This window comes from Citrus sinensis, chromosome 3, assembly GCF_022201045.2.
Source record: "Citrus sinensis cultivar Valencia sweet orange chromosome 3, DVS_A1.0, whole genome shotgun sequence".
Taxonomy (NCBI): Eukaryota; Viridiplantae; Streptophyta; class Magnoliopsida; order Sapindales; family Rutaceae; genus Citrus; species Citrus sinensis.
The window spans coordinates 33,822,138-33,847,953 of NC_068558.1; the positions used below are offsets into that span (position 1 = coordinate 33,822,138).

Below are 25,816 nucleotides of genomic sequence, written 5' to 3' on the forward strand. Positions count from 1 at the left end.
CTCGGTCAATGAAAGACCAGCAGGCAATTTTACAAAATTCTATTAAGGCAAGTAAGTGCATGCTCCTGCTCGATCGACGAAAAACCAGCAGGCAATTTTACAAAATTCTACTAAGGCAAGTAAGTGCCTGCTCCTGCTCGGTCAACGAAAGACCAGCAGACATTATTACGAAATTTTACTAAGGCAAGCAAGTGCTTATTCCTGCTTGGTCGCCGCAAGGATCAGCAGGTAATTTTATAAAATTTTACCAAGGCAAGCAAGTACCTATTCCTGCTCGGTCGCCGCAAGGACCAACAAGTAATTCTATAAAATTTTACCCAGGTAAGCAAGTGTCTATTCCTACTCGGTCGCCACAAGGACCAGTAGGTAATTCTATAAAATTTTACTAAGGCAAGCAAGTGCCTATTTCTGCTCGGTCGCTGTAAGGACCAGCAGGTAATTCTACAAAATTTTACTAAGGCAAGCAAGTGCCTATTCCTGCTCGGTCGCCGCAAGGACCAGCAGGTAATTCTACAAAATTGTACTGAGGCAAGCAAATGCCTATTCCTACTTGGTCGCCTCAAGGACCAGCAATTCCTGCTCAGTCCACTAAAGAACCCGCAGGAAAAATCAAACAAAATTGCAAAGGGGATTTGTAGAAACTACTCACAAGCAAAACCAAGACAAGAAAGCCAGTAGATAAACATCCAAGAATTTATAAGCGTTCAAACGATTGCAAACAAAGGAAAGTTCAGAATTTATACAAAAATAAGTCTAAAGGTTATGAGGATCAGCAGCCTTAACAGGTGAAGGATCAGCAATCACCGGGAGAGGAGGATCAGCAACGTCGGGGGGAGGAGGCACCGACCCTTGACCAACTTCAGGAGCACGATCTCCTGCTTCCTCCGCCTGCACCCCTCTTAAGGGAGCCTCCACCTGGTTGGCCTCAGCCATATATCTCTGCACTCCAGCCTCTAGCTTGCTCATGTCCAGCTCGGGATATTTTTCCTTAAGCACAGACATGATGCGTTTATAGCAAAAAGTAACCCCAGAGTCATATTCTGCATCCAGCCGATCGTCCACATCAACAGATTTGCCTTTCGCCTCAGCCAACTGCTCACTCAGAGATTTGATTTCTCCCTCAAGGGCGGTCTTCAAAGTATCCCTTTCACTTTGAGTAGCCTGAAGATCAGACTTTAGGTCACCCAACTCACCCTTAAGTTTGGAGGAGGTAGACTCAGCAACAGCAACTTTCTCCTCCAAGTCCGTGATCTGCTTGTTCAGCTCAACTAGCTTCTCCTTCGAGCGATCAGCAGATTCAACTTTTTTCTTCAAATTCTGATTGTCAGCTTGAAGCCTCCTCTCATGGCACGTGGACCTATTCTTGTAACAAGAAACTAGAGTAGCCAGCTTGAAGGAGACCCTCTGGACAGAACCAGCCAATTCACTGAGATTCATGCTCTCAATGTCCTTGACCATTTTTGGTTCCACTGACTTCCCATAATCCCTTTGGTACGGAGTCAAATAGTCGCCCTGATCCCGAGGTGGAAGAGGAGTGGATCGGTCTCTAGAGTGAATACTGACTTCAGGACTCTTGTCGGAAGTTTTCTCCCCACCGCTCTTACGAGGTGGAGGAGGGGGCACAGCAGGAACATGAGCCTTGGAAAGACCAACGATGGCTTTCTTCGGAGGAGAAGGAGGGTTGCTGGAGCTGCCCAAATCCTGACCACTTTTTCTCGTCATAGCGTTGAGGACCTTATTGTCCATCCCAACAACTACGTCCACCAAGCATGACCCGACGAGATTTGTGGATGGCAGGAGGTCTTGACAGGTAGACACGTTCACCAGAGCAGTTTCCACTTGGAGCAACGGTTTATCGTTGAGATTGTTGATCAGACCCCGCGACTCTGAAAGGACAAATAAGGTTAAAGAACCCAATAAGTAACGATCAGAGAAGTAAAGTGTGTAGAAAAATGAACGACCTGGTTTGACAAAACGCGTTGGAAGGTGAATATCACCACCAAGCAGGTGGATTGCTGGACACCAATTTCCTCCCACAAAAAAGAATTTATTTTTCTAATTTTTACAGGAGGAAGGAAAGCCAGTGATAGGCTTCCTCTTTGCAGAGCTCGACATGAAGTAGTACCAACCTGCTTCCCTTGGGCTACTCCTTAGCTGGTACAAGTGTTTTACTTCAGCAAGGGAGGGCTCCTCCAGCTCGCATCTCTCCCACAGCACATACATAACTGAGAGAACCCTCCACCCGTTAGGATGAAGCTGACCTGGAACCAGATGCATGCCACCTAATATCCTAGCAAAGTAAGGTTGAAGGGGTAACCAAGCCCCTAACTTGAAACTCTCCACGTGCATTGTCACGTACTCCCTCGGGGGCCGACTAAGGACGTCACCTTTCCCAGGGATCACAAGGAGAACCTCCTCAGGGATATTGTAGAGGTTTCTAAGCTTGAATAGGCCAGTTTGGGTGGTAGCACAAGTAATATAATTGATGGGGTATGCATCTGCTTCCATCCTGTGACCAAGGTTTCTCCTCCTAGAGGGCCTGCTCGGCTCGGTACTACTCTCATCGCCCTCACCCACTTCCTTAAGAACCCCAGCCCTCTCAGAACTGTGGTTTTCACCAAAGCCCGAAGCTGGTCCACCACGGTTTCCCACAAGTTCTAAGACAGGGGAATGTAAAGTGGTCAGGAGACGTGGGTACTCAAGGGTATCCTTACCATGAGAGGGGCCTACACTACTAGAAGGATGTAGAAAATCAGTGGGTATTGACAAGTTAAGGTTTGAATCTTCTGTTTCTTCATCACTCTCATATGCAATTAACTTCCTTCTCCGATTCGACATATCAAAATCTCAAAAGAAAACCAAAGTAAGCCCGAGTACACGGATACAAAAAGGGGCAACACAGAACCCAATCAACAACAACCAGAAAAGAGGTTAAATGCTATACCTAGAATAGACTAGCACTGATAGTATTGCTGCGACGGAGAAAAGACCCAGCAAATAGAGATCCCAGACGCGGAAAGTATGAACGAAGTTCGAAGGAGTTGTCTCACAGCAGAAAAGCGAACAGCAAAACAAGGGTGACTTTAGTTTAGGGATTTGAAACGAAAAAAGGGGAAATGGAAGCGTTTGAGTGATAGGAGTGCCAGCTCATTCACCGTATATCGAGGATGGATAGCCCGTCATTTCAAATTTCAAATACGAAGAGTCTGGAGATGCCACGTCACTAACCGTTATAAGAGGCCAGGCGAAACACAAGCCCAAATATGCAATGGACATGCTCATAAAGGCCCATGCTCAGGTCGGAATCTCCCTAGACGAGAAATGGAACTTCAGGTCCATCTCAGTAAACAGAAGACCAGATGAGGAGTTCCCCGGATCGGTAAGATTTGACTATCAGTTTCTACTCTTAACTCGTTTCACTCGCAAGACCAGAAACTGTGAGACTGGTGTTAAATAAATAAAAGCACCAGCTCAGTCATGCCATCATTTCCACCCCGGCATGGATCACCTCAGCCAAATGGTATGAGCAGAACACTGATAATGAGTCTTCTACGAGCAAGGGCCAACCAGAGATGAATATAAGCCAGAGGAATGTACCGACCAGAAACAAATACCGAGCAGATACCCATTCCCCAAAAAGCGGGAACACGATCTCACGAAATCACGACAGTTGCGCTATGCCCAGAACCGTCGAGAGAGATACAGTGTCCCACGTTTACCCACGATGTAGCAGTTGGAATCCCATGGGTGTTGCCACTACCCGAGATAGAGGGGGGATGAAGGGTAAACGGAAACGTGGGACAATGACTATAAAAGAGAAAGAAACCAATGAAGAAAGGGGGAGAAAAATTGAGAAAAGGGAAAACTCTGCCAAATTTAAACCAGGCCATTTTTTAGCACAAACTGCGAGCCACTTATAAGCAACTTATCGAATCTTGATTGTACTGTTTTTCCGTAAACACATTGTGCTAACTTAGGCATAGGAGGGTTTACGCCGGTAAAACCATCGGCGTCTCTGATCCACTTTTTTGAATGCAGGCTTAGTGGGAGAAGGAAGGATAATTCCAACTTCAGGGACTAAAGCAATTGTTGAAGCGAGAAGAGATTGACATCCACATTATTGACTACACAAACGTTGGTGTAAAGATCTGATCAGACAAAGGACGAGCAAATTTCAGCATCAACATATATTAAATAATTTTAATTTTTAAGTCACAATAATAAATATTTTCGAAACACTATAATACTGTAATTTTTAAATTATATCTATACAATCTAAATGGCAAGAGGCCTTAATATGAAAAAAAAAAAACATTACAGTTAAGTTTAAAAACTGTTAATGATATTCATAAAAACTGTGGAACAATAATACAAAAGGTGTCGTCATGTAAAAACACATGGGACCCAGCCAATAAATGCTTATGATCCTCAACTTTCCTCCTCACTGTCCCTGCAAACAATTCTGATTTTCCTGCCAGAGAAAAAAAACTGAGAAACAATGGCGGCTGAACAAGAAGCTGTGAGCAATAAGCGGGTGATTCTGAGCAACTATGTGACAGGTTTTCCAAAAGAATCAGACATGAAGATAACAAGTGGATCAATAAAGCTGAAGGTAGCAGAGGGTTCAAAAGACACAGTGCTTTTGAAGAATCTTTATCTTTCTTGTGATCCTTACATGCGATGGCGTATGAGCAAGCTTGATAGACCTTCTTTTGTTGATTCATTCCATCCTGGTGAGGTTAGTTCATCACGACCCATCTCTTGATTTTTCCATTTGGTTTAAGTTTTGGTGAGTTTCTGAGTTCATTTTTACGGTTTTGGAATGTGAACACAATTTTGGTGCTGTAACTGTCATTAATGATATGTAGTAATTCAATCAGAATTTGGATTTATTGCTGATATAAGCTCTGCTCATTTTTTAAAATCTGGTGTCCACATGCATGTTTATAATCTTTTTGGTTGAGATTGTATGTAGATTCATACAGTATTCTTGTCTAACAATTACTAACCACAACCTTATAAGACGATCGAAACTAAGCTCAGATCAATAATCCAATCAAGAGAGGATCCTAACTCAAGCTTGTCATGTATGGGAATCTTTCGGTTAAATTGTAATCATGATCATGAATCATGCAGGAAAAAGGGAAGTTGAGGTCAATTTATGCACTTGATGGAATTAAAGAACCAATATTTGGTTTACATTATTTCTTAGTAATGGTGACTTTGTGCTGTTAAATTTATGCAGCCTATAAATGGTTATGGGGTAGCTAAAGTTTTGGATTCTACACATCCAAATTATGCAAAAGATGACTTGGTTTGGGGCTCCACCGGGTGGGAGGAGTACAGTCTCGTTACAGCCCCACAGCTTTTGATTAAAATTCAGCATACAGATGTGCCCCTTTCATACTATACTGGAATCCTTGGTAATGATTTTGGTTAAGTTTTGCTTATAGTGATATCAGTACATAGGCTGCTTAAATGCTTTCTGATTTTTTGCCAGCGATTGTCCATTTTGCCCGGTAGTCTATAATTGAAGGCATTTACTGAAGGAATGCTGATTGTTGGGAATTTGATTATTCTAGGTATGCCTGGTGTGACTGCATACGCTGGTTTATACGAAGTTTGCTCTCCGAAGAAAGGTGAGTACGTCTATGTATCTGCAGCATCTGGAGCTGTTGGTCAGCTTGTTGGCCAATTTGCAAAATTGGCTGGTTGCTATGTTGTTGGAAGTGCTGGAAGCAAAGAAAAGGTGCTGTTATAACATTCTTAAGTTGTAAATATAGCACCGTGCCTTCTAGCAGAATTTTACATGCTTTATGTTCTAACTAAGCATCGATATTTGATCGTGATCATTAGCGAGGTCAATAATTTTTTTTGACTATTTTTTCAACATAAGGTCGATTTGTTGAAGAACAAGTTTGGATTTGATGATGCTTTTAACTACAAGCAAGAGCCAGACTTGGATGCAGCACTCAAAAGGTCAGATGCAACAAACGTTTCAACTCTAATATTTCATTTTAATATTACAGAGCTTTGGTTGAAGTGTGTGAGTTGAGCCCAAAAACGTAACTTCATCAGTGTCTCTGTTTTCAAAAAACAGGACAAATAGAAATCTGATTTTGCTTTAAAAATTTCCTAGATGCTTCCCTCAAGGAATCGACATATATTTCGAAAACGTTGGGGGAAAGATGCTGGACGCAGTGCTACTCAACATGAGGCTCCGGGGCCGCATTGCGGTATGCGGTATGATCTCGCAGTACAACCTGGAAAAACCTGAAGGCGTACACAACTTAGAGCAACTGATCGGGAAACGGATTCGCCTGGAAGGATTTCTAGCTGGTGATTACTATCACCTCTATCCGAAATTCTTGGAACTGGTCATTCCTGCAATCAGAGAAGGAAAGATGGTGTATGTGGAAGACATAGCCGAAGGACTCGAGAATGCTCCTGCAGCCCTTGTCGGGCTCTTCACTGGCCGGAACGTCGGCAAGCAGCTAGTTGCAGTTGCTTAATACAAAAGCCAATATGGATGAGCTGGGAATATGTGACTGAATCCATTGTCCGGTTAAAAATGTTTACATGTGTTAATATGAACTATCCTCGTTTAGTAATTGTATTGGATTGTTCTGTGTGTGAAGTGTCAAATAATTTGGATTCAGACAAGAACTTAAGTGGATGCATTGAAGGAATTTTTTTTCTTTTCCAAGATATTGAGATAATGATTGGAACATTTGAGGGATAAGATCAAAGTATCTTTTAGGATACCTCATTGATAAATATTAAAATATCAATTGTGTCTTTGTAAGGACAGGTGGTCCAGGATCAAGATTAATGAAGAACAAATTACAGCCATTAAATTATAGTAAAATTAAAGCTGTGAATAGTACACACTTGTTTTATGAAAAACTAAAAAGAGACATTCCTCTGTACAAAATTAACTTAATAATATGTCTTTATTCATTCATTTGATTCTTCCTTCTCAATCGTCATTAATAAATTAATAATACAAATAAGTCCCCGTTAGAGGTTAAGTCCCCGATTGGCTTTACCGTCACGCTCATGCATGATCAAATTTCAGTTAATGCTGACGTGATCGATGATGATTTGATTGGGAGCTTCCTTTGTCGTGGCACTCTCATGTTCACATTTATTTTTAGGGTTAATAATAATAATAGCTTCTAGAAACGCTTTGTTTTAATTAGCGTTGGCAAAATTTGACATGACCCGATTACCCGACACGAACACGACATAAATAAACGGGTATGGATCGCTAAATTTAACACGATTATTAAATAGGTCGGGTCTGGATTAACACGATTTTTTTCCGTGTCGGGTTTGGGTTAAAATTCTTGACCCATTTACCCGATCAATGACCCGATTATATTTTTTATTTTAAAATAATTTATATATTCTTATCATTAAAACTCAAATATTAGAGATAATTTTTTTTTAATTCTTTAAAAGGGTGAATATAAACACAATGTTTTATTTATAAAATTTTAAATAAATTTAGAGCTTCAATAATGTAAATGTGTAAAAATTAATAGACATGTATATTTTATAATATTGATATATAATATTATATATATATATAATTAAAACCTCAATAGTGTAAATGTGTAATATATTGGTAGATATGTATATTTTATAATATCGATAAATTATGTATGTATGTATGTATGTACATAAGTATGTATGATAGTATGTAAATATTTGATGTAACTTTTATTCAATATATAGATATTAAACGGGTTATTGGGTAACCCGATTATTTTTTCGTGTCGGGTTTGGGTCTCAATATTTTTACACGATTATTAAATAGGTCGGGTTTGGATCGACCTAAATTTGACACGACACGAAACTGACACGACACGAACACGACCCGATGACCTGTTTTGCTAGCTCTAGTTTTAATGAGATTTTATTTTTCAATTAATGTCAAAAAAATAACAAAAATTAATAAAAACTGATTATTTAATGATGTTCAGCCCTCGAGACAGTTTATACTAGTAATTTATTGTTTGAAAATTATTTCAACATATGAAAAACAAAATTTCCCAAATTTACAACGAATTTTAAAACAAAATTTCGAAATTTCAAAGAAAATTACAAATTTGACTAGATTGACTGAAAAAAAATAAATAAATAAAATCGTCAAAAATCCTGGGACCGACCATTTCAAAAGTCTGGCTCTTTTCCAGGCTTTCCTTCCAAATTTTCACACACAATTTCTCGTAACCGCTACACATTAAACGTGCTTCACATTTCCACTCTCTCTATAAATAAATACGCACATAAAATTTCTCACCATCCAAAAACAAAATCTACATAAAAAAATGGCGGGTGAAGAAGCAGTGAGCAACAAGCAGGTGATTCTGAGCGACTACGTGACAGGGTTTCCAAAAGAATCAGACATGAAGATAATAACAGGCTCAATAAACCTGAAGGTGCCAGAGGGCTCAAAAGACACATTGCTTTTGAAGAATCTTTATCTTTCCTGTGATCCTTACATGAGAGGACGTATGAGCAAGCTTGATAAGCCTTCGTTTGTTGCCTCCTTCAAGCCTGGCGAGGTCAGTTTCTTCAGTTCCCATCTCTTGTTTTCATAATCTTTTATGGCTCTAGAAAGTGTTTTAGGGTAACATTGTGGTTTTGGTTTGTGGGCATGAATCTTTGAAGAGAGTATGATGTGTCGGACTATGTATGCAATAAAGTATAGGGGATCTTGTTAAGAGAAGATTCTCTTAATAAGATTAAAACTTTTGTCTTATCAAAACATATGTAGGGGAATTAGTTATGATATCATGTTAGCATTGTTTCTGAGGATTTGATTGCTTGCTTGGGAAAAGGGCTGTTGAGGTTACATTATTCAGTAATGGTGTTTTTCCTTTTTTCTTTCAACTGTTCAAATTATGTAGCCTTTGAGCGGATATGGAGTGTCCAAAGTGTTGGATTCCACACATCCAAATTATAAGAAAGATGACTTGGTCTGGGGCTTAACCAGTTGGGAGGAGTGCAGTCTCATCCAATCACCACAACTTCTGATTAAAATTCTGGATACAAATGTGCCTCTGTCATACTATACTGGGATTCTTGGTAAGTTGTTACTAAATTTATCAATGTCCAGTTTGCATGAGCTGAAAATCGTGTTTTATTCAATGCAATGAGATAGGGATATATAATATGCTGCTTGAACGTCTAGCATTTTGAATTTTCAACAATTGTACCCTATGTATGGGCATGTAACTGAAGGATTTCATTTGAGGAATTTCCTATTGTTTCTGATTGTTGGGTATTTTTCTGTTGATTCTAGGTATGCCTGGTTTGACTGCATATGGTGGTTTATATGAGCTTTGCTCTCCTAAGAAAGGAGAGTATGTCTATGTATCTGCAGCATCTGGAGCTGTTGGCCAGCTTGTTGGGCAATTTGCGAAGTTGGTTGGTTGCCATGTTGTTGGAAGTGCCGGAAGCAAAGAAAAGGTGAGTTTGCACCCTTAACCCTTAAGCTCTAAATAAAAACATAACACCTTGTGAAAGAATTGTGCATGTCACATTATTTGTGTTCTAACTAATCATGGATATTTGATCGTTAGTCTAACTGAAACTGACTTATTACCACCTAGTTGATTGGTCTTTGAGAAATGTTAGTTGATAAATGCTTGAAATCATATTTTGTTTTATTAGATGATTATATTAACCTGCTTCTTTTTCTTTGTGCTGTTTCTCATTTGATTACATTTTCAACATTAGGTCGATCTGTTGAAGAACAAGTTTGGGTTTGATGACGCTTTTAACTATAAGGAAGAACCAGACTTAGATGCAGCTCTTAAGAGGTTAGCATGAATGAATGCTTTAACCATTTTTCTCACTTCATTATTACAATGCGCTGATTGAAGTAATCTGTGTTGGTCCTGAAAATGTAATGTATAGCTCTCTGTTTTCATAAAACAGGACAAACAGAGATCACTGATCTCATTCGTTACATTGATTTTTTATACCATTGCCATACGTAGTATAAACTAGGAATTCAGTTGCTTGATTGATATTCATTTCACAGGGAAATTTTCACTTGCAGCTAACAGAATCATATTTGTGATGCATGTTTATTTGGGAAATGAAAAGATTCGCCGCATTATTTTATTCCAAGTTTGCTGAAATCATATTTGTTTTCCCAGGTGCTTTCCTGAAGGTATCGACATCTATTTCGAAAATGTTGGGGGTAAGATGCTTGATGCAGTGCTACTCAACATGAGAATTCGTGGCCGCATCGCTGTATGCGGAATGATCTCACAGTACAACCTTGAGAAGCCTGAAGGTGTACACAACTTGATGCAAGTGGTTGGAAAACGAATTCGCATGGAAGGATTTCTTGCCGGTGATTTCTACCACCAATATCCGAAATTCTTGGAACTGGTTATGCCGGCAATCAAAGAAGGAAAGTTAGTATATGTCGAGGACATAGCTGAAGGCCTCGAGAAAGCTCCATCAGCCCTAGTTGGGATATTCACAGGTCAAAATGTTGGAAAGCAACTGGTTGTAGTTGCTCGGGAATAATATGATTACTATATGCTTTAAAAGTGGACTGTGCCGTGCACTTTAAAAGCTTAGTGAAGATGCCTTTGTCTTATTTTTGATTCATGTTATGTTTGTTTGATCAAGTTGTACTCAGCTATAAATCAAAGATTCAGAACATGTGTATGGTAGTGGTTTCTAAATAAATGAACGCTTTGAAATGTTACTGTTTTCACAGGAGAATGCAGTTTAGTTCAACAATATCCCAACAAGACCCTCAGAGTAGTCACTTGTAAAGTTAGTTACTATATTTTTTTTTTCATTCCAATTTATTGCTTATTTCATAGAAAGTTTACATTGAAGTCTCATGTTTCTTTGAAAGGTAAGCAAGTGTGAATGTTTCTATCTAGAGCAGGAAAAAGCATTTCCGTGCAGCTTACTTGATGAATGAAGTTTTCATCTCTGACCTTGATGTTTCCCAGAGCATTCATTTTAGCTGATCTATTTCATTTTGTTTTCGAAGGAAAATATATAAGTAAGACTTAATCAACTTCCTGCCTGGTTGCATACCTAATGAATTTTGATGACTTAAGAGTTTGCAGAAGCTACTGTACCATATGTTGTTAGAGGCTGTAAAAAGGAGGCAGATCAATACACATTTAAATTTGCACATTTAAATTTCAATGACAATTTGCTGGAAGTAAATTTCCTATGACCCTACATGTGACTAATTGATGAGAACTTGACAATGACAAAAGAAAGTGTATGAGTTTTGCAGGCTGGCATGCCAATATTGACTGTATGGCACCATCCGCAAGTGAGTATCATTATTGTTTAATCAACATGGTGGAGTTTCAATATTCCATACATCAAACCAATTGCAGTTTTGATATCAAATTCAATTTTATTGTTGGTGACGATTCTGATTCCTTTCATTCTGACAAAACAGAACCATGGCTGCTGTTGGAGAGATCTTACTCAACGCCTTCCTTCCGGTGTTGTTTGACAGGTTGGCTTCTCGTAATTTGCTCAGCTTTGTGCGTCAACTCCAAGTCCGGGTTGATTCGGAGCTCAAGAAGTGGGAGAAAAAGCTGAAGATGATTCAGGCTGTGCTCTGCGATGCAGAGGAGAAGCAACTGACTGATGAGGCTGTGAAGATGTGGCTGGACGAACTCCAAGACTTGGCTTATGACGCTGAGGACATTCTTGATGAGTTTGCTACTCAAGCTTTGGAAAGCAAGTTGATGGCGCAAAATCAGGATAGCTCTGGCCAGGTTCTCAGTTTCATCCCGGCTAGTTTGAAACCGAAAGCTATTATGTTCAATTATAGCATGGGGTCCAAGATTAAAGATATCACTAGTCGGCTGGAGCAACTCTGCCAAGAAAGAATTGAACTTGGACTGCAACGGCTTACTGGAGGGGCGTCATCAACCGCTGCTGCTGCACACCAGAGGCCACCCAGTTCGAGTGTCCCAACAGAACATGAAGTATTTGGAAGAGAAGAAGATAAGGCCAAAATTCTTGATATGGTCAATACCTCAAGTGATCACGCCAACTTTGTTGTAATACCTATTGTTGGAATGGGCGGGATAGGAAAAACAACTCTTGCTCGGGAGGTCTACAATGACAAGGCAGTTGCAGATTCCAAGTTTGACGTAAAAGCATGGGTTTGTGTCTCCGACAACTTTGATGTTTTCAACATCTTAAAGGCACTTCTTGAGTCAATCACCTCCGCAGCTAGTGATCTCAATACTTTAAATGAAGTGCAGGTTCAACTGAAAAAAGCAGTGGACGGAAAAAGATTCTTGCTGGTCTTAGATGATGTTCGGAACGAGGACTACAGCTTGTGGGTAGACTTAAAAGCTCCATTCTTGGCTGCTGCACCAAACAGTAAGATGATCATCACCACACGGCATTCGGATGTTGCATCAACAATGGGACCTATTGAACATTATAATCTCAAGAGTCTGTTAGATGATGATTGCTGGTCCATTTTCATAAAGCATGCACTTGAAGGTAGAGATCTTAGCGCACATCAAATTTCAGAATCATTCCGCAAGAAAGTTGTTGGCAAGTGTAGGGGCTTGCCTCTGGCAGCAAAAACGCTCGAGGGCCTTCTGCGCACAACAAGGCATGCTGCGTGGGACGATATATTGGATAGCAAAATATGGGATTTACATCAACAAAGCAGCATTCTCCCTGTGTTAAGATTGAGTTACCATCATCTTCCGTCTCATTTGAAAAGATGTTTTGCTTTTTGTGCCATCTTTCCAAAAGATTATGAATTCACTGAGAAGGGGCTGATTTTCTTATGGATGGCTGGAGGTATTATTCGACAGTCAAGAAACAGTGAGCAGATGGAAGATTTGGGCAGCAAGTGCTTTCATGATCTAGTGTCAAGGTCTATTTTTCAACAAACCAGCTCTGGTAGTTCTAAATTTGTAATGCACGACCTTATCCATGATTTTGCTGAATTGGTTTCTAGAGAGACCATTTTAAGGTTAGAGGAATCCACCAACTTGTCGTCAAGGAGATTTGAAAGAGTTCGCCATTCTTCCTATGGCCGTGGTTGGCTTGATGGTAAAAATAAGTTTGAGGTTTTCTATGAAATTGAACTTCTGCGAACATTCTTGCCATTCTGCATAAGAGGTGGCCCTAATACTAGTTATGTAACTAGTTTACTTATATATGATTTGTTGCCGAAGTTTAAAAAGTTGAGGATGCTATCTTTAGAAGGATACCAGATTGGTGAGTTACCAATTCCATTTGAAGATTTGAGACCTTTAAGGTTCCTCAACCTTGCCGACACTGACATAAGAAGTTTACCCGAGTCAACATGCAAATTGCTGAAGTTGGAAATTTTGATATTACGAAATTGTTCCCGTTTGATAAAGCTTCCGCCCAAAATGAGGAATTTGATCAATTTACGCCATCTCGATATAAAAGGTGCAAAGCTGCTGAAGGAGATGCCATTGGGAATGAAAGCGTTGAGGAGTCTTCAAACATTGTCCAATTTTATTGTAGGCAAGGGTGAATCTGCATCTGGTTTGGAAGATTTAAAAAGTTTAAACTTTCTTTGTGATGAACTCTGCATTGCTGGATTAGAGAATGTGAATAGTCGACAGAATGCAAGAGAAGCCGCATTATGCGAGAAGCACAATCTTGAAGCATTGACTCTAGAATGGGGGCCTCAATCTAACAGTCCTCGGGATGCAGTACTAGAGGAGAATGTACTTGACACTCTACAGCCTCATAAACGTATAAAAGAGCTGGCAATCAGGCACTATGGTGGTGCAAGATTTCCACTTTGGATCGGACATCCTTTGTTCTCCGAGATGAAGGTCCTTAAATTGGAGAACTGTGACAAGTGTGTATGTTGAAAGTCAGAGATTATAGCCTAATTTTGTGCACATGTATTTATTTTTTCCTTGTATAGCATATATTTATTTCCTTTCCTTGTATAGCTTATTTTTCCTAGTTTCCTATAGCTTCCTTATATAGCCTAGTCAGGCTAGTATATAATGTAAAGATTGCAACTTCTATGAATAAGAAAAATATCTTCCCACTATTTTTCTCATGGTATCAGAGCCCAAGTTAGGGTTTCTAGGCAGTTTTTTGTTTTTCAACAAATTTTTAGCCACCAATACCTTTAGGGTTTTATCTTGTGCTGTGAGTTTAAAAATTCTGATTTAAAATGTCAGATGTGAGCGAATCCAACTCTGGCATCAACGTTAAACATGTTCAAGCCAATAATTCTGTTGACAATCCGTCATTACAGATTACAACTCACAAATTGAATGGCCAAAATTTTCTGCAGTGGTCACAGTCTGTGAAGTTGTATGTGAAGGGAAAAGGTAAAATGGGCTATCTTGATGGGTCAATAGACATACCAGAGGCTGACGACCCTTCGTATAAAATCTGGGATGAACAGAACTCTATGGTAATGTCATGGCTTATTAATTCAATGGATCCTCACATTAGTCAGGCGTTTCTTTTCTTACCATCAACACGAGATTTATGGGATGTAGTCACAGAGACATATTCTGATCTTGGAAATACTGCACAGTTGTACGAACTTAAGTGTCGTATTCATGAAACCAAACAAGGAAGTGACATTGTGACTACATATTACAATATCATGAATAGCTTATGGCAAGAATTGGATTTGTATTATGATGGAGAATGAAAGTGTAGAGATGGCAGTAAAAGATTTAAGAAGTTACAGGAGAAGGAGAGGGTGTTTGAATTTTTGGCTAGTTTGAATCCAAATTTGGATGAAGTTAGGGGACGAGTACCAAGCAAAGAACCTCTTCCCGCAATTAGGGAAGTCTATGCATATGTGAGAAGGGAAGAAAGTAGAAAAAAGGGTAATGATGAATAGCACTAATACTGATAATTCTGCCTTGATTACTTGTGCTACTGATTCAGCCTTGGTAAGTGAACAAAAGAATATGAGCAAGAAGAAAGATGACAAGGATAAACTTTGGTGTGATCATTGCCATAAGCCGAGACATACCAAAGAGTTTTGTTGGAAGCTCCATGGAAGGCCACAAAACTCAGGGAAGGGTACCAAGTCTTCTGGACAAAATTCAAAGGGCTTTCAAGTTGCAACTGATAATGGCAATGCAAACTGAGGGAGTCAAGGATCAAATCTGTTCACTAAGGAACAGCTTGAGCAACTTGTCAGGTTCATGAGTCAAACACCTTCTGCTAATCTAGCCCAAATAGGTAATTTTCTAAATGCTTTCAGCATCTCTTCAAATACTTCTTGCCCTTGGATCATTGATTCAGGAGCAACCGATCATATGACTGGTTTGTCCAACTTATTCTCTACTTACAAACCACTTTCTGGTAAACAAAAGGTGAAAATTGCTGATGGGTCTCTTTCTTCAGTTGCAGGAAAAGGTTCAATTTCAGTTTCTAAAACAATGATCTTAAAATCAGTGTTACACGTCTCTAATCTGTCTTGTAATCTTTTGTCTATCAGTAAACTTACAAAAGACCTTAACTGTATGGCTAATTTTTCTCCTTCCAATTGTGAATTTCAGGACCTGTGTACGGGGAAGAAGATTGGCAGTGCTAAGGAGGTGGATGGACTTTATTATTTCGAAGAGGAGCCTGAAGCTTTGAGTAATCTATCCTTAGTTGACAAAATTGTTTCTCAAGGGCCTAGTGAGAATGAAATTAGTTTGATGCATCTCAGATTAGGACATCCAAATTTTTCATATTTGAAGTTGTTATTCCCGACATTGTTTAAGAATAAAAGTGACATTAATTTTAAATGTGAAGTGTGTGAATTGTCCAAGCATCATCGTACTCATTTTCCTGCCCAAACTTACAAAGTTTCACAACCCTTCTCTCTTATACATAGTGATGTATGGGATCCTCTCCGTTTTCCCAATAATTTTGGAGCTAAGTGGTTTGTCACTTTTATTGATGATCACACTCGAGTTTGTTGGGTGTATTTATTAAAAGAAAAATCTGAAGTTTCTAAAACTTTTCAAATCTTCCATAAAGTGGTTCAAACACAATTTCAAGCAAAAATTCAAGTGTTTCGAACTGACAATAGCAAAGAATTTTTTTCTTCTATGTTGGGAAATTATTTGACTGAGAATGGAATTATTCATCAATCCTCTTGTGTTGATACTCCTCAACAAAATGTAGTTGCTGAAAGAAAAAACAGACATTTACTTGAAGTTGCTCGATCTTTGATGTTTACTATGGGGGTACCAAATTATTTGTGGGGTGAAGCAGTTTTAACTGCCTGTTATCTCATAAATAGATTGCCTACTAGTACTTTGAAGTTTAAAACTCCAATCGAACTTCTTCAGCAACTTTATCGCATGTCTCGGTCCTTTAGTTCTCTTCCTCCTAAGGTTTTTGGGTGTGTTGCTTTTGTTCATGATAAGAATCATAACAAAAGTAAGCTTGATCCTAGGTCTCTTAAGTGTGTGTTTGTGGGTTATTCTCCTACACAAAAAGGGTACAAGTGTTTTCATCCTCCAACTAGAAAATATTTTGTAACCATGGATGTGACTTTTTTTGAAATTAACCCTTATTTCTCCAAAACCTCTCTTCAGGGGGAGGATATCACAAATTCAACTCCACCTTTAATAGTTTGCTTTCCACAAAATCTGCCACCTTCCAATAACAATCAGCAAAAAGAACAACACTGTTATTCCCCACAGAAACAGCCTGACCCAAGTGATGACCAGCAAGTGTTTTCACAAATTCAACCATCCACCGCACAAAATCAAGAGGATACTTAAAAGCTAAAGGTATATTCTTGACGACATAAAACAATTTGTACATCTCTTGACTGCCAAAATTATGAACCGAATATAGAGTTATTGGAAGACACAGGTACTGTTCAATCTGAGTCTAAATTACATTTAAACTCTATTCCATCACTCGATTTAGATTTAGATTTGCCTATTGCTCATAGAAAAGGTGTTAGAACTTGTACTAAACATCTTATTTCTAAGTTTGTCTCTTATCATAGATTGTCACCATCATTTAAAGCTTTTGCTACTAATCTGTCATCTGTAACTATTCCTAGAACAGTACATGATGCTCTTGCAAATCCAAAGTGGAGAGAAGCGATTCATGAAGAACTGAGAGCATTATATAAAAATAGAACTTGGGGTCTTGCAGACTTGCCTTCTGGAAAGAAAACTGTGGGTTGTAAATGGGTATTTACGGTTAAGCATAAGGCTGATGGATCAATTGAGAGATTCAAGGCTAGGCTGGTGGCTAAGGGATATACTCAAACATATGGAATTGATTACCAAGAGACATTTGCCCCCGTTGCAAAAATAAACTCTATTCGGGTCCTATTGTCACTTGCTGCAAATTTAGAATGGCCATTACAACAGTTAGATGTGAAGAATGCATTTCTCCATGGAGATTTAGAAGAGGAGGTGTATATGGATCCACCACCAGGGTTTGAGAATATGTTTGAAACAGGAAAAGTTTGCAAGCTGGAAAAGTCCTTATACGGGCTCAAGCAATCACCAAGAGCCTGGTTTGACAGATTTACAAGATTTATTCTCAAATGTGGATATCGACAAAGCCATAGTGATCATACCATGTTTCTTAAGCATGGTAAAGAAGATAAGCTCGCTGTCCTTATTGTGTATGTGGATGATATCATCTTGACTGGAAATGAAATAGATGAAATTGAGAGACTCAAGATTTTGTTAACCAAAGAGTTTGAAACTAAAGACCTAGGTTCTCTGAAATACTTCCTCGGAATTGAAGTGGCTAGGTCTCGGAAAGGGATATTTTTGTCACAAAGGAAATACATTTTGGATCTCTTGGAAGAAACTGGGATGTTGGGATGCAAACCTAGCGATGTTCCTATAGAATCCAACAATAGACTTGGGGCAACTACTAAAAGCAGTTTGGTTAATAAGGAACAGTACCAAAGATTAGTTGGAAAGCTAATCTATTTGTGTCATACTCGTCCAGACATTACATTTGCAGTAGGCGTTGTGAGTCAATTTATGCATTCTCCTAATGTAGAGCACAACACATGGAAGCTGTGTTTAGGATACTGAAATATTTGAAGACATCTCCAGGAAAAGGCATTTTATTCTCTAAGAATAATCACCTAAGGGTTGAGGCATATACAGATGCAGATTGGGCAGGATCATTGGTTGATAGAAAGTCAACATCAGGTTATTGTACATTTGTTGGGGGAAATCTAGTTACTTGGAGAAGCAAGAAACAACCAATGGTTGCAAGATCAAGTGCTGAAGCTGAGTTTAGAGCAATGGCATTGGGAATTTGCTAGCTTATGTGACTGAGAACGTTTCTAATGGAGTTGAGGTGTGGAAAGCTGAATCAATGAGACTGTATTGTGATAATAAAGCTGCCATTAGCATTGCTCATAATCCAATCCAACATGATAGGACAAAACATATCGAGATTGATAGGCACTTTATAAAAGAGAAGCTGGAGAGAGGCCTAATATGCATTCCATATGTTACTACTCAAAAGCAAGTAGCTGATATTCTCACCAAGGGATTATCAAAACAAGTTTTTCAATCACTGAATTCCAAGCTGGGAATGATAGATATCTTCGAGCCAGCTTGAGGGGGAGTGTTGAAAGTCAGAGATTATAGCCTAATTTTGTGCACATATATTTATTTTTTCCTTGTATAGCATATATTTATTTCCTTTCCTTATATAGCTTATTTTTCCTAGTTTCCTATAACTTCCTTATATAGCCTAGTCAGACTAGTATATAATGTAAAGATTGCAACTTTTATGAATAAGAAAAATATCTTCCCACTATTTTTCTCAGTGTATCTCTGCCATCGCTTGGCCTGTTGAATTCACTTAAGCACTTTGCTGTTAAAGGGCTGAAGAAACTAAAAAGCATAGAGTCTGCGGTCTTTCCATCATTGGAGATTCTAAGTTTTGAGAATTTGCCAGAATGGGAGCATTGGGACACCAATATCAAAGGAAATGTGCACGTTGAAATATTTCCATTCATCACAAGACACAAGCTACCTTCATCTCTAAAAAGTATAGTAATTAAGAATTGTGAGAAATTGCAACGTCCGTTCGATGATGAAGAGGATCGGGAATTGCACAAATCTCACATCATCTCCAGAGGTGGGCCTTCCATCCTCGCTTTTTGGAATTACAAATTTACAGTTTTCAGAAGCTTAAAAAAGTGTGCAAAAGAGATCGAGGAAAAGAGTCAGAGGTGATAGATGGAAAATTCATATACGACCCAGAGTCAGAGGTGTTGATTCTCTTATTAAGGTCAGCTGATTTCTATTATCCACTCTGACAATCTCTGTGTTGTTTTTTTTCCAAAATTTTGCAGTTCCATATAATTTAAAATGCCACTCACTTGTTTGTTAAGGTAATTAGTCCAAAGTTCTTTTATTCACTTCAATCAAAATCTTAGATTGCAGATATTTGTCAATTATTTCACTCCAATTATTTCATTTTTTATTTTAAACTAGAATTGGAGTATAACATTTTGGACCGCAAATACTCTGATACATGAAATTAACTGTCTTTGATCGTTGGATTTTGAAATTGATGATGGTGAGATGTGTACTTATTCCTTCTTCGGACAACCTTGCCTTCTTTCTTCGGTAGCATATCTACTGAACATTTCTCTGTTTAGTTAAGGATGGAAGCTTGGAGTGGAGTATTTGGTAACATTTCTGCCGTAGATGAAACCTTGAAGAAATGCCTGCAGTTCCTGAGACCAAAATACACGTCTGAAAGGTTCAGTGTAATTTTTTTTTTTTTTTCAATTTATGGTTCCGATCTCAGACGAGTATTTGGTTTAGATTACAAAACACTTATGATTAATTTCATTTTCTTTTTTATTTCAGGGAGAAGAAGTTGTCAGTTTCAATCCAGAACTGGAATATGGCAATTTGGTGCAAGCACACATACCTGGTCACTGGGTCAGTGAATCTGAACTTTACACAGTTTTTGCAACTCAGTGATTTTGGAACGCATATTGGTGCAAGGAAATCAAAAGAAATTTATGCATAATCAAATTCTGATATTTGCTATATATTATACATTCTAAAATTTCTCCAGTTTGTTCTCATATTACCATCATCTTTTGCCTTCACCAAAAAATAAAAAATAAAATAAAAAAAATAAAAATTGAGTGGCTTTCCAGTAGATATTTAATCGGAGGTATGACTGGATTTTTTTCACTTCTGTAAATCTTGCATTTTAAACTGGCAAATTTAACTTTAATTTTAATACGACTTTGTTGGTGCCTTGTGTTCCAGAAGCTAGAACGATGTGTAGTTTTCAGATAATGGGGCTTGTAAATTCTCTTGTAAGAATCCAATAATTTGCTTTTGCACGTTCATTTTATTTGTGGATCCTTGCATCGGAATTTGATCAATCCAAAAGGAATTGCTTTTAGACAGAAGAAGAATAGCAGTACCTAGCCTATGACATAGTGTATGGACCTTCAAACCTGAAACTATTAGTTTGAGGTAAAAAATCCATGACCCTCACATGTTAACTTCTTCTAGTTACTTTCATGAAAAACACATTTAAGAAATTTGCAATTTTTTGTTAGTTATGTATCCGATTCTGTTTTCCGTTTTAGCATTTGTAGAATCTACTATGTTACATGTGGTGCCTTTTGCATTTAACTTCCTTTATTTGTTTTGCTTGTGACTTAAGAACACCAATATTTGCCAGAGTTTTAGAGAAGCGTATCAAGATGCCTAAAATCTTGACAAATTTCAAGATCCTTCATTCTTCACAATGGTAGACCTGTGAGTAAAATTATGCCCGCAATTATTGTGAAGTGTTTGCAATTTTGATGCAGCGAAATGGTTTGCGGATGGAAAGGTTTAAAACTGTTAAGAATTACCCTGCAGGCTTGTTGGATGTTGTATACTCCAAAAGCCACCAACACCAAGAACTGCAACAGCAAGACTAGGTTTGCGTTAATTCAATCAGCTGTAATAATGATGCAAATGACACTAGCAAGCTGGACTTAGAGACCAGTCAGGTCAATCATCCATTTCATCAACAGTTAATGTCATGATGGTGGCTATTAGAGGAAACAAAGGATGTGTCGGAATCAATAGAACAGTGAGAAGCATGAGAGGAGCTTTGATTATAAGTAGGCTCAATGAACAAGTGTTGGTAAGTGGTAATTAAAGAAATTTGTGAGCTTAGTAGAGTTTCAATATTTTCTGTTCGGGATTTAGTTCATAAGTAGATACTCTGATTAAGAAGCCTGATTACAGTAGGTTTTTTTTTTTTTTTTTTTTTTTTTTTTTCTGGATTTGCTGTTATTTTGCCTTTCGATTATTTTTTCAACATTAGGTTGATCTCTTGAAGACTACGAGGAAGATCCAGACTTGGATGCAGGCGTGCAGCTTTTAACAGGTGAGAACAAATGAATGCTTTAACCATGTTTCTCACTTATCACAATGCACGGATTGAAGGCGTCTGAGTTGATCCTGAAAATGTGATGGAAATACGTCTCTGTTTTCATAAAACAGAACAAGTAGAGTTCTCTGATCATGCCTGAGAATTCGTTGCATTGAAATTTCTACTATTGCCAAACATAGAATAAACTGGGGATACATTAGCTTTAGACTCAATTTTGAGGAGGAAGTTTGTACTTGCAGCCTATAAAATCATGTCCCTGACTCCCTGTTGTATGTTTCCTTGGGAAATGAAAGATTCTGCGTGTTCTTTTATTTCAAGTCTGTTGAAATCACATCTGTTTTCTCAGATGCTTTCCGGAAGGTAACAACGTCAATTTCAAAAATGTTGGGGTAAGATGCATCATGCAGTGCTGCTCAACATGAGAATTCCAGGCCGCATTACCCGTATGTGGAATGATCTCACACTACAACCTTGAGAACGTTGCAAGGAGTACACAACTAGATGCAAGTAGTTTTAAAATGAATTCGCATGGAATTATTTCTTGCTGCTGATTACCATCACGTCTATCCGAAAATTCTTGGAATTTGTCACCAGCATTGAAGGATTGTATACGTGAAGACATAGCTGATGGCCTTGGAAAGCTCCATCAGCACTTATATCGGAAACAGCTGGTTGTAGTTGCTCCTGAGTGATATGATTAATAGATACTGTAAAAATGAACTGTGCCACTCATATCGAAAACCAGCTGTTAAGATGTGTTGGTAATGTGTTTGATGCTTGTTTGATTTATGTTGTATTCGGCTACAAATCAAAGATCAGAACATGGGTGTGTTACTGGTTTCCAAATCAAAAAATGCCTCGTGATGTTAGTGTTCACTGTTTTCACAGGAGACCAGGTTCCTTGTTAATGAATCAAGAAGAAGACAAGTGAATCCATGTCTGAGTTCAAATGTCTCTTCTATTTCTTTTACTAACACATTTATTTTGATTTCTTCATTGTGATTGAATTTGGTTTTTTTCCGTTCCAAATTAGCTAAAGCCTCCTAGAGTCATCAAGTTCTGTTAAGCTTTGGCTAGATGACTAAAGAGTAAAGATAGAAGAAATCAAAACAAATGAGTCAGGCCCCAACTGGCCCATTGGCCCATCTCTCTTCCAGCCCAAATCACTCTCATTTGCTATTTTGCCTCCTTCATCTCACTGCCCTCATAACTCGACGTTCTCACGGTGGCTGCCATCTTTCAGCTCACGCATCTTTCAAATTTCAAACCTAACAGCATTCTGTTGCTCTGTCGTGGGTACTTCAATTTCTGTCACCTTCGGTAAGCTTATCTCCGCCCCTCTGTGGTTCTCTGTCTTTACAATGTTGTTTCTTATTCAATTTACAGAATTGAATTCACTGTCCAGTGTATGGGCTAGATTTTTATTCAAAATAATATTAAACCCACCTCAGATTTTATCCCGTGGTATGTAAAGTTCAGGTAAAGTTTCCACCTTTACGACCGTCCGATGTTTAAAGTTTTAATTTTGTTCCGGGGTTTTATCAGTTTATTTTGAAATTATATCCATTGTTATTATGAAAATGGAACTATTTTCATTTGTTTATTTCTCTATGGATGAGAAAACCGGTCTTTAATCTTTATAATCTTTATTTGATTATTAGATTTCTCTTTTGTTATTCAGATGAGTTCAGTTTTCTAATTCTGTGCAATTGTTTTGTTGCATTTTTCAATTTTATCTTTTTCCAATGTGACGTTTATGTTTGTATTTTTTAAAAAGTGGACATCAATTTTGATTTTTTGTTGCTTTGTTGTGATTGAGTAGCCAATTTTAAGTCCATATTAAACTTTCTCAATTATTAGTTGAATTATTTGGATTTGAAATTTTAAGTTCTTAAAACCGCCATTTTAACTTGTTTGTTAATGACTCTGTTGAACTTCAACATTGGTTTTCAAGAACAAAATTGATGGAACTATAAACCTTCGTTTCTCACATGCGGGCAACAGGTTATGTTAGACAGAGTGAAATCGACAGAAGAAACCAAAACCTTGGAAACAGAGACACAGAGAGAGATCAGCAGAAATGGCTTGGTGCAGAGTACGCTCAGCTTCATCGACACTCTTCATTATGCTTCTCCGCCCTTCCATTCTCAACAATAACACTACTTAACGCTATCAGTCCTGTGGTACTCTTGTTTCTATACTTGTGGAATCTCTCTTTTAATCCTCAAAGTTTGAATTATATTATATTGCCTCTGTATTTCTGCAGAAACTGAATCAGTTGGTGATGACATTAATTCTCAAGTCGGAAGTTGCATGCGACTTGCTTGTATGCATGTTGGGACCATCATCAACAACATTGAGGTAAACTCGGCCTAGATTTTGAAAAAGAATCCACTTCAAGGTACTGCTTAGTTTCTGGAAATGAGAAACTGATTGACACTAGACGTCAACCCACCATTGATACAGTGTCTAACCCCAGCCATGAAGCTAAGATGCTTAGGAAGGCTGGTCAGAGCCGTTGGTTGGGCCGAAGACCTGTGATTAGAGGAGTACCCATGAATCCAGTTGATCATCCTCGTGGTCGAGGTGAGGGACGAGGCAAAAGTAGCGGTAACCATGGAAGGTGTTCACTTACACGTTGGGGCAAGCCTTGTAAGTGGTGTAAAACTGCACCTCGTTAGAAGAAAAGGAAATTTAGCTGTCTGATAATATTGTCCTTCTGTGCTATTTAGCCTTTTTAATATTGTCACATTGTTTGTTATATCTTTGATGTTAGTTTTGGACCAGCTTTTAACTGATCCATAATGAAACTGAAGTTTAATTTTCGATTGAACTTTTTCTGGTTTTACACTTCTGTCATTTCAATTTAGCATTGATTTAAGATGCTGAATTCTGTGATTGGAGTCTGTAGATTGGAAAGAGAGATATTATGGGATAGAATATAGATTTTGTGTTTTGGTTTCTCATGTTTAGAGATATTCTGTTCTTTTTCATTTATTCAATTTGGTTAGTGGTGATCTCTTAAAGAGTCAATGCATGTGTGTTTATATACTTTTCTTTTGGCCTTGATTCTATTTCTTGGGGAGTTTATACAGATTCCTCTTTTATGCTTCACATGCCACATGAAAGATGAAAGCCTTTTGTGTGATTAGAATTGACTTGCATCATAGTAACTTTGAACCACTGTGACATTTTTATAATAGCAGTCTGCGATCTCCTTGAAGGATTCAAAGCATTTTTTCTGTTAGTCTTGGCTTGCATTAAAACCCTTTATACGGATTGGTTGGTCTCCTTTAAAGCAATTCCTGTTTTAAGTAATCAAAATCTTGATTCGGAAGTGTGTTTTAGCACTACTAAAGGTTCTTTTAAATACTAAATTGATTGTGAGTCTTCTGTATCATCTGATTGAAATACATGAAAGCGACTACAAAAATACACTTGGGGTTGTTTATAAAGTCTTCAACAGCATTTTTTTTTTTTTCCCTTCTTCCTCATGGTTGATTTTTTAGTTGTTCTTTAACAAAACACTTAAAAGGTTCTCTTTATATGTTTCTGAAAATAATTTTAACATAACCATTTTTCAGAAGCACTTTAGATACCTGTGGCATTTAGAAAATTTTGTTCCCGCGTTCACATAATATACATAGAAATTTGAATTTATTTAATTATGAGCATGTGCTAGTGGCTATTAGCATCCGCTTGTATATACGAATGTATTATACAATACAATATTAGCTTGACTGTAGTATAGAGGAGAATAGGGTTGGAATTGGTCTGAATTCTGATCTTTGAATAAATATAATAGCTGATCAAGCTGCTCATGTGGCTCCATTGTCGGCAGCTTACACAAGGTCTTTTAGCTTTTTAAAAAGTTTTGTGATATTTCATAGTTCACATGGATTGCTACAGTTTATAGAATACCCAATTAGGGCATTTTTAATTACTATGCATAGGAGTCTTCTTTCTTGTGCGCGCGTGCACGTATATTTCCCACTTCCGTTCACTCCAAAAGTGAAAATTGCGGGCAATTTTTATCTTCAGTAAAATTGGAGTAGATGTTGTTCTTATTGGCGCAAATTTGCGAACCATGTTTGTGGGACCCTTAAACTTGGGACTTTGTTATGATTATATGCATTCAGGCTTTCGGTAGACCCTTGGATAGTATGATCAATGTATTAGAATTTAGAATTCGTATTTATAAGGGTCAGTTTGGTAATGTTATAGTTTTTAAAATAATTATTGTTAGTTATATTATATAAATAATCAGTTGTGAATAGAATCAGTTAAATAGTTGATAAATTTTGTTTTTAAGGTGTTGTGAGTTTTAAAAACAATTGTATGTATTTAGTAAATCTCGCTTTTAATGTATTATAAGAATGCAAAAGACTTAAATAGATAG

The 25,816-nt window shown here is 37.9% G+C and overlaps 5 protein-coding genes across 9 annotated transcripts in view; 4 read left to right on the forward strand and 1 right to left on the reverse strand.

Annotated features, from left to right (window-relative positions):
• Positions 1-753: 753 nt before the first annotated feature.
• On the reverse strand, positions 754-2,838 carry LOC107174404 (uncharacterized). The gene is made up of 2 exons (XM_052435987.1): positions 2,130-2,838; positions 754-1,886 (listed from the first exon to the last, which is right to left on the reverse strand). The coding sequence occupies exons 1-2, from the start codon at positions 2,836-2,838 to the stop codon at positions 754-756; spliced, it is 1,842 nt and encodes a 613-aa protein (XP_052291947.1).
• Positions 2,839-4,430: 1,592 nt separating this feature from the next.
• On the forward strand, positions 4,431-6,706 carry LOC102617769 (2-alkenal reductase (NADP(+)-dependent)-like). The gene is made up of 5 exons (XM_006478484.4): positions 4,431-4,738; positions 5,246-5,423; positions 5,583-5,749; positions 5,897-5,979; positions 6,140-6,706. The coding sequence occupies exons 1-5, from the start codon at positions 4,499-4,501 to the stop codon at positions 6,510-6,512; spliced, it is 1,041 nt and encodes a 346-aa protein (XP_006478547.2). The 5' UTR covers positions 4,431-4,498; the 3' UTR covers positions 6,513-6,706.
• Positions 6,707-8,249: 1,543 nt separating this feature from the next.
• On the forward strand, positions 8,250-10,747 carry LOC102617488 (2-alkenal reductase (NADP(+)-dependent)-like). Its single transcript, XM_052436554.1, has 5 exons — positions 8,250-8,573; positions 8,919-9,096; positions 9,314-9,480; positions 9,751-9,833; positions 10,176-10,747. The coding sequence occupies exons 1-5, from the start codon at positions 8,337-8,339 to the stop codon at positions 10,552-10,554; spliced, it is 1,044 nt and encodes a 347-aa protein (XP_052292514.1). The 5' UTR covers positions 8,250-8,336; the 3' UTR covers positions 10,555-10,747.
• Positions 10,748-10,882: 135 nt separating this feature from the next.
• LOC127900971 (putative disease resistance RPP13-like protein 1) lies at positions 10,883-14,080 on the forward strand. Its single transcript, XM_052436549.1, has one exon. It carries the CDS (start codon positions 11,466-11,468, stop codon positions 13,890-13,892), a length of 2,427 nt encoding a protein of 808 aa, XP_052292509.1. The 5' UTR covers positions 10,883-11,465; the 3' UTR covers positions 13,893-14,080.
• A 4,722-nt stretch (positions 14,081-18,802) lies between these two features.
• The window catches only part of LOC107174248 (putative disease resistance RPP13-like protein 1), a 64,579-nt gene continuing 57,565 nt past the window's right edge, over positions 18,803-25,816 (forward strand). The window contains exons 1-3 of one of the 5 annotated variants that reach the window (XR_008052892.1): positions 18,803-19,287; positions 19,661-19,764; positions 19,875-20,190. The gene's annotated coding sequence lies outside the window, so the exon portion shown is untranslated. The remainder of the gene's footprint in view (positions 19,288-19,660; positions 19,765-19,874; positions 20,191-25,816) is intronic. The other 4 variants (XR_008052894.1, XR_008052889.1, XR_008052887.1 and 1 more) reach the window with 4 other exon arrangements.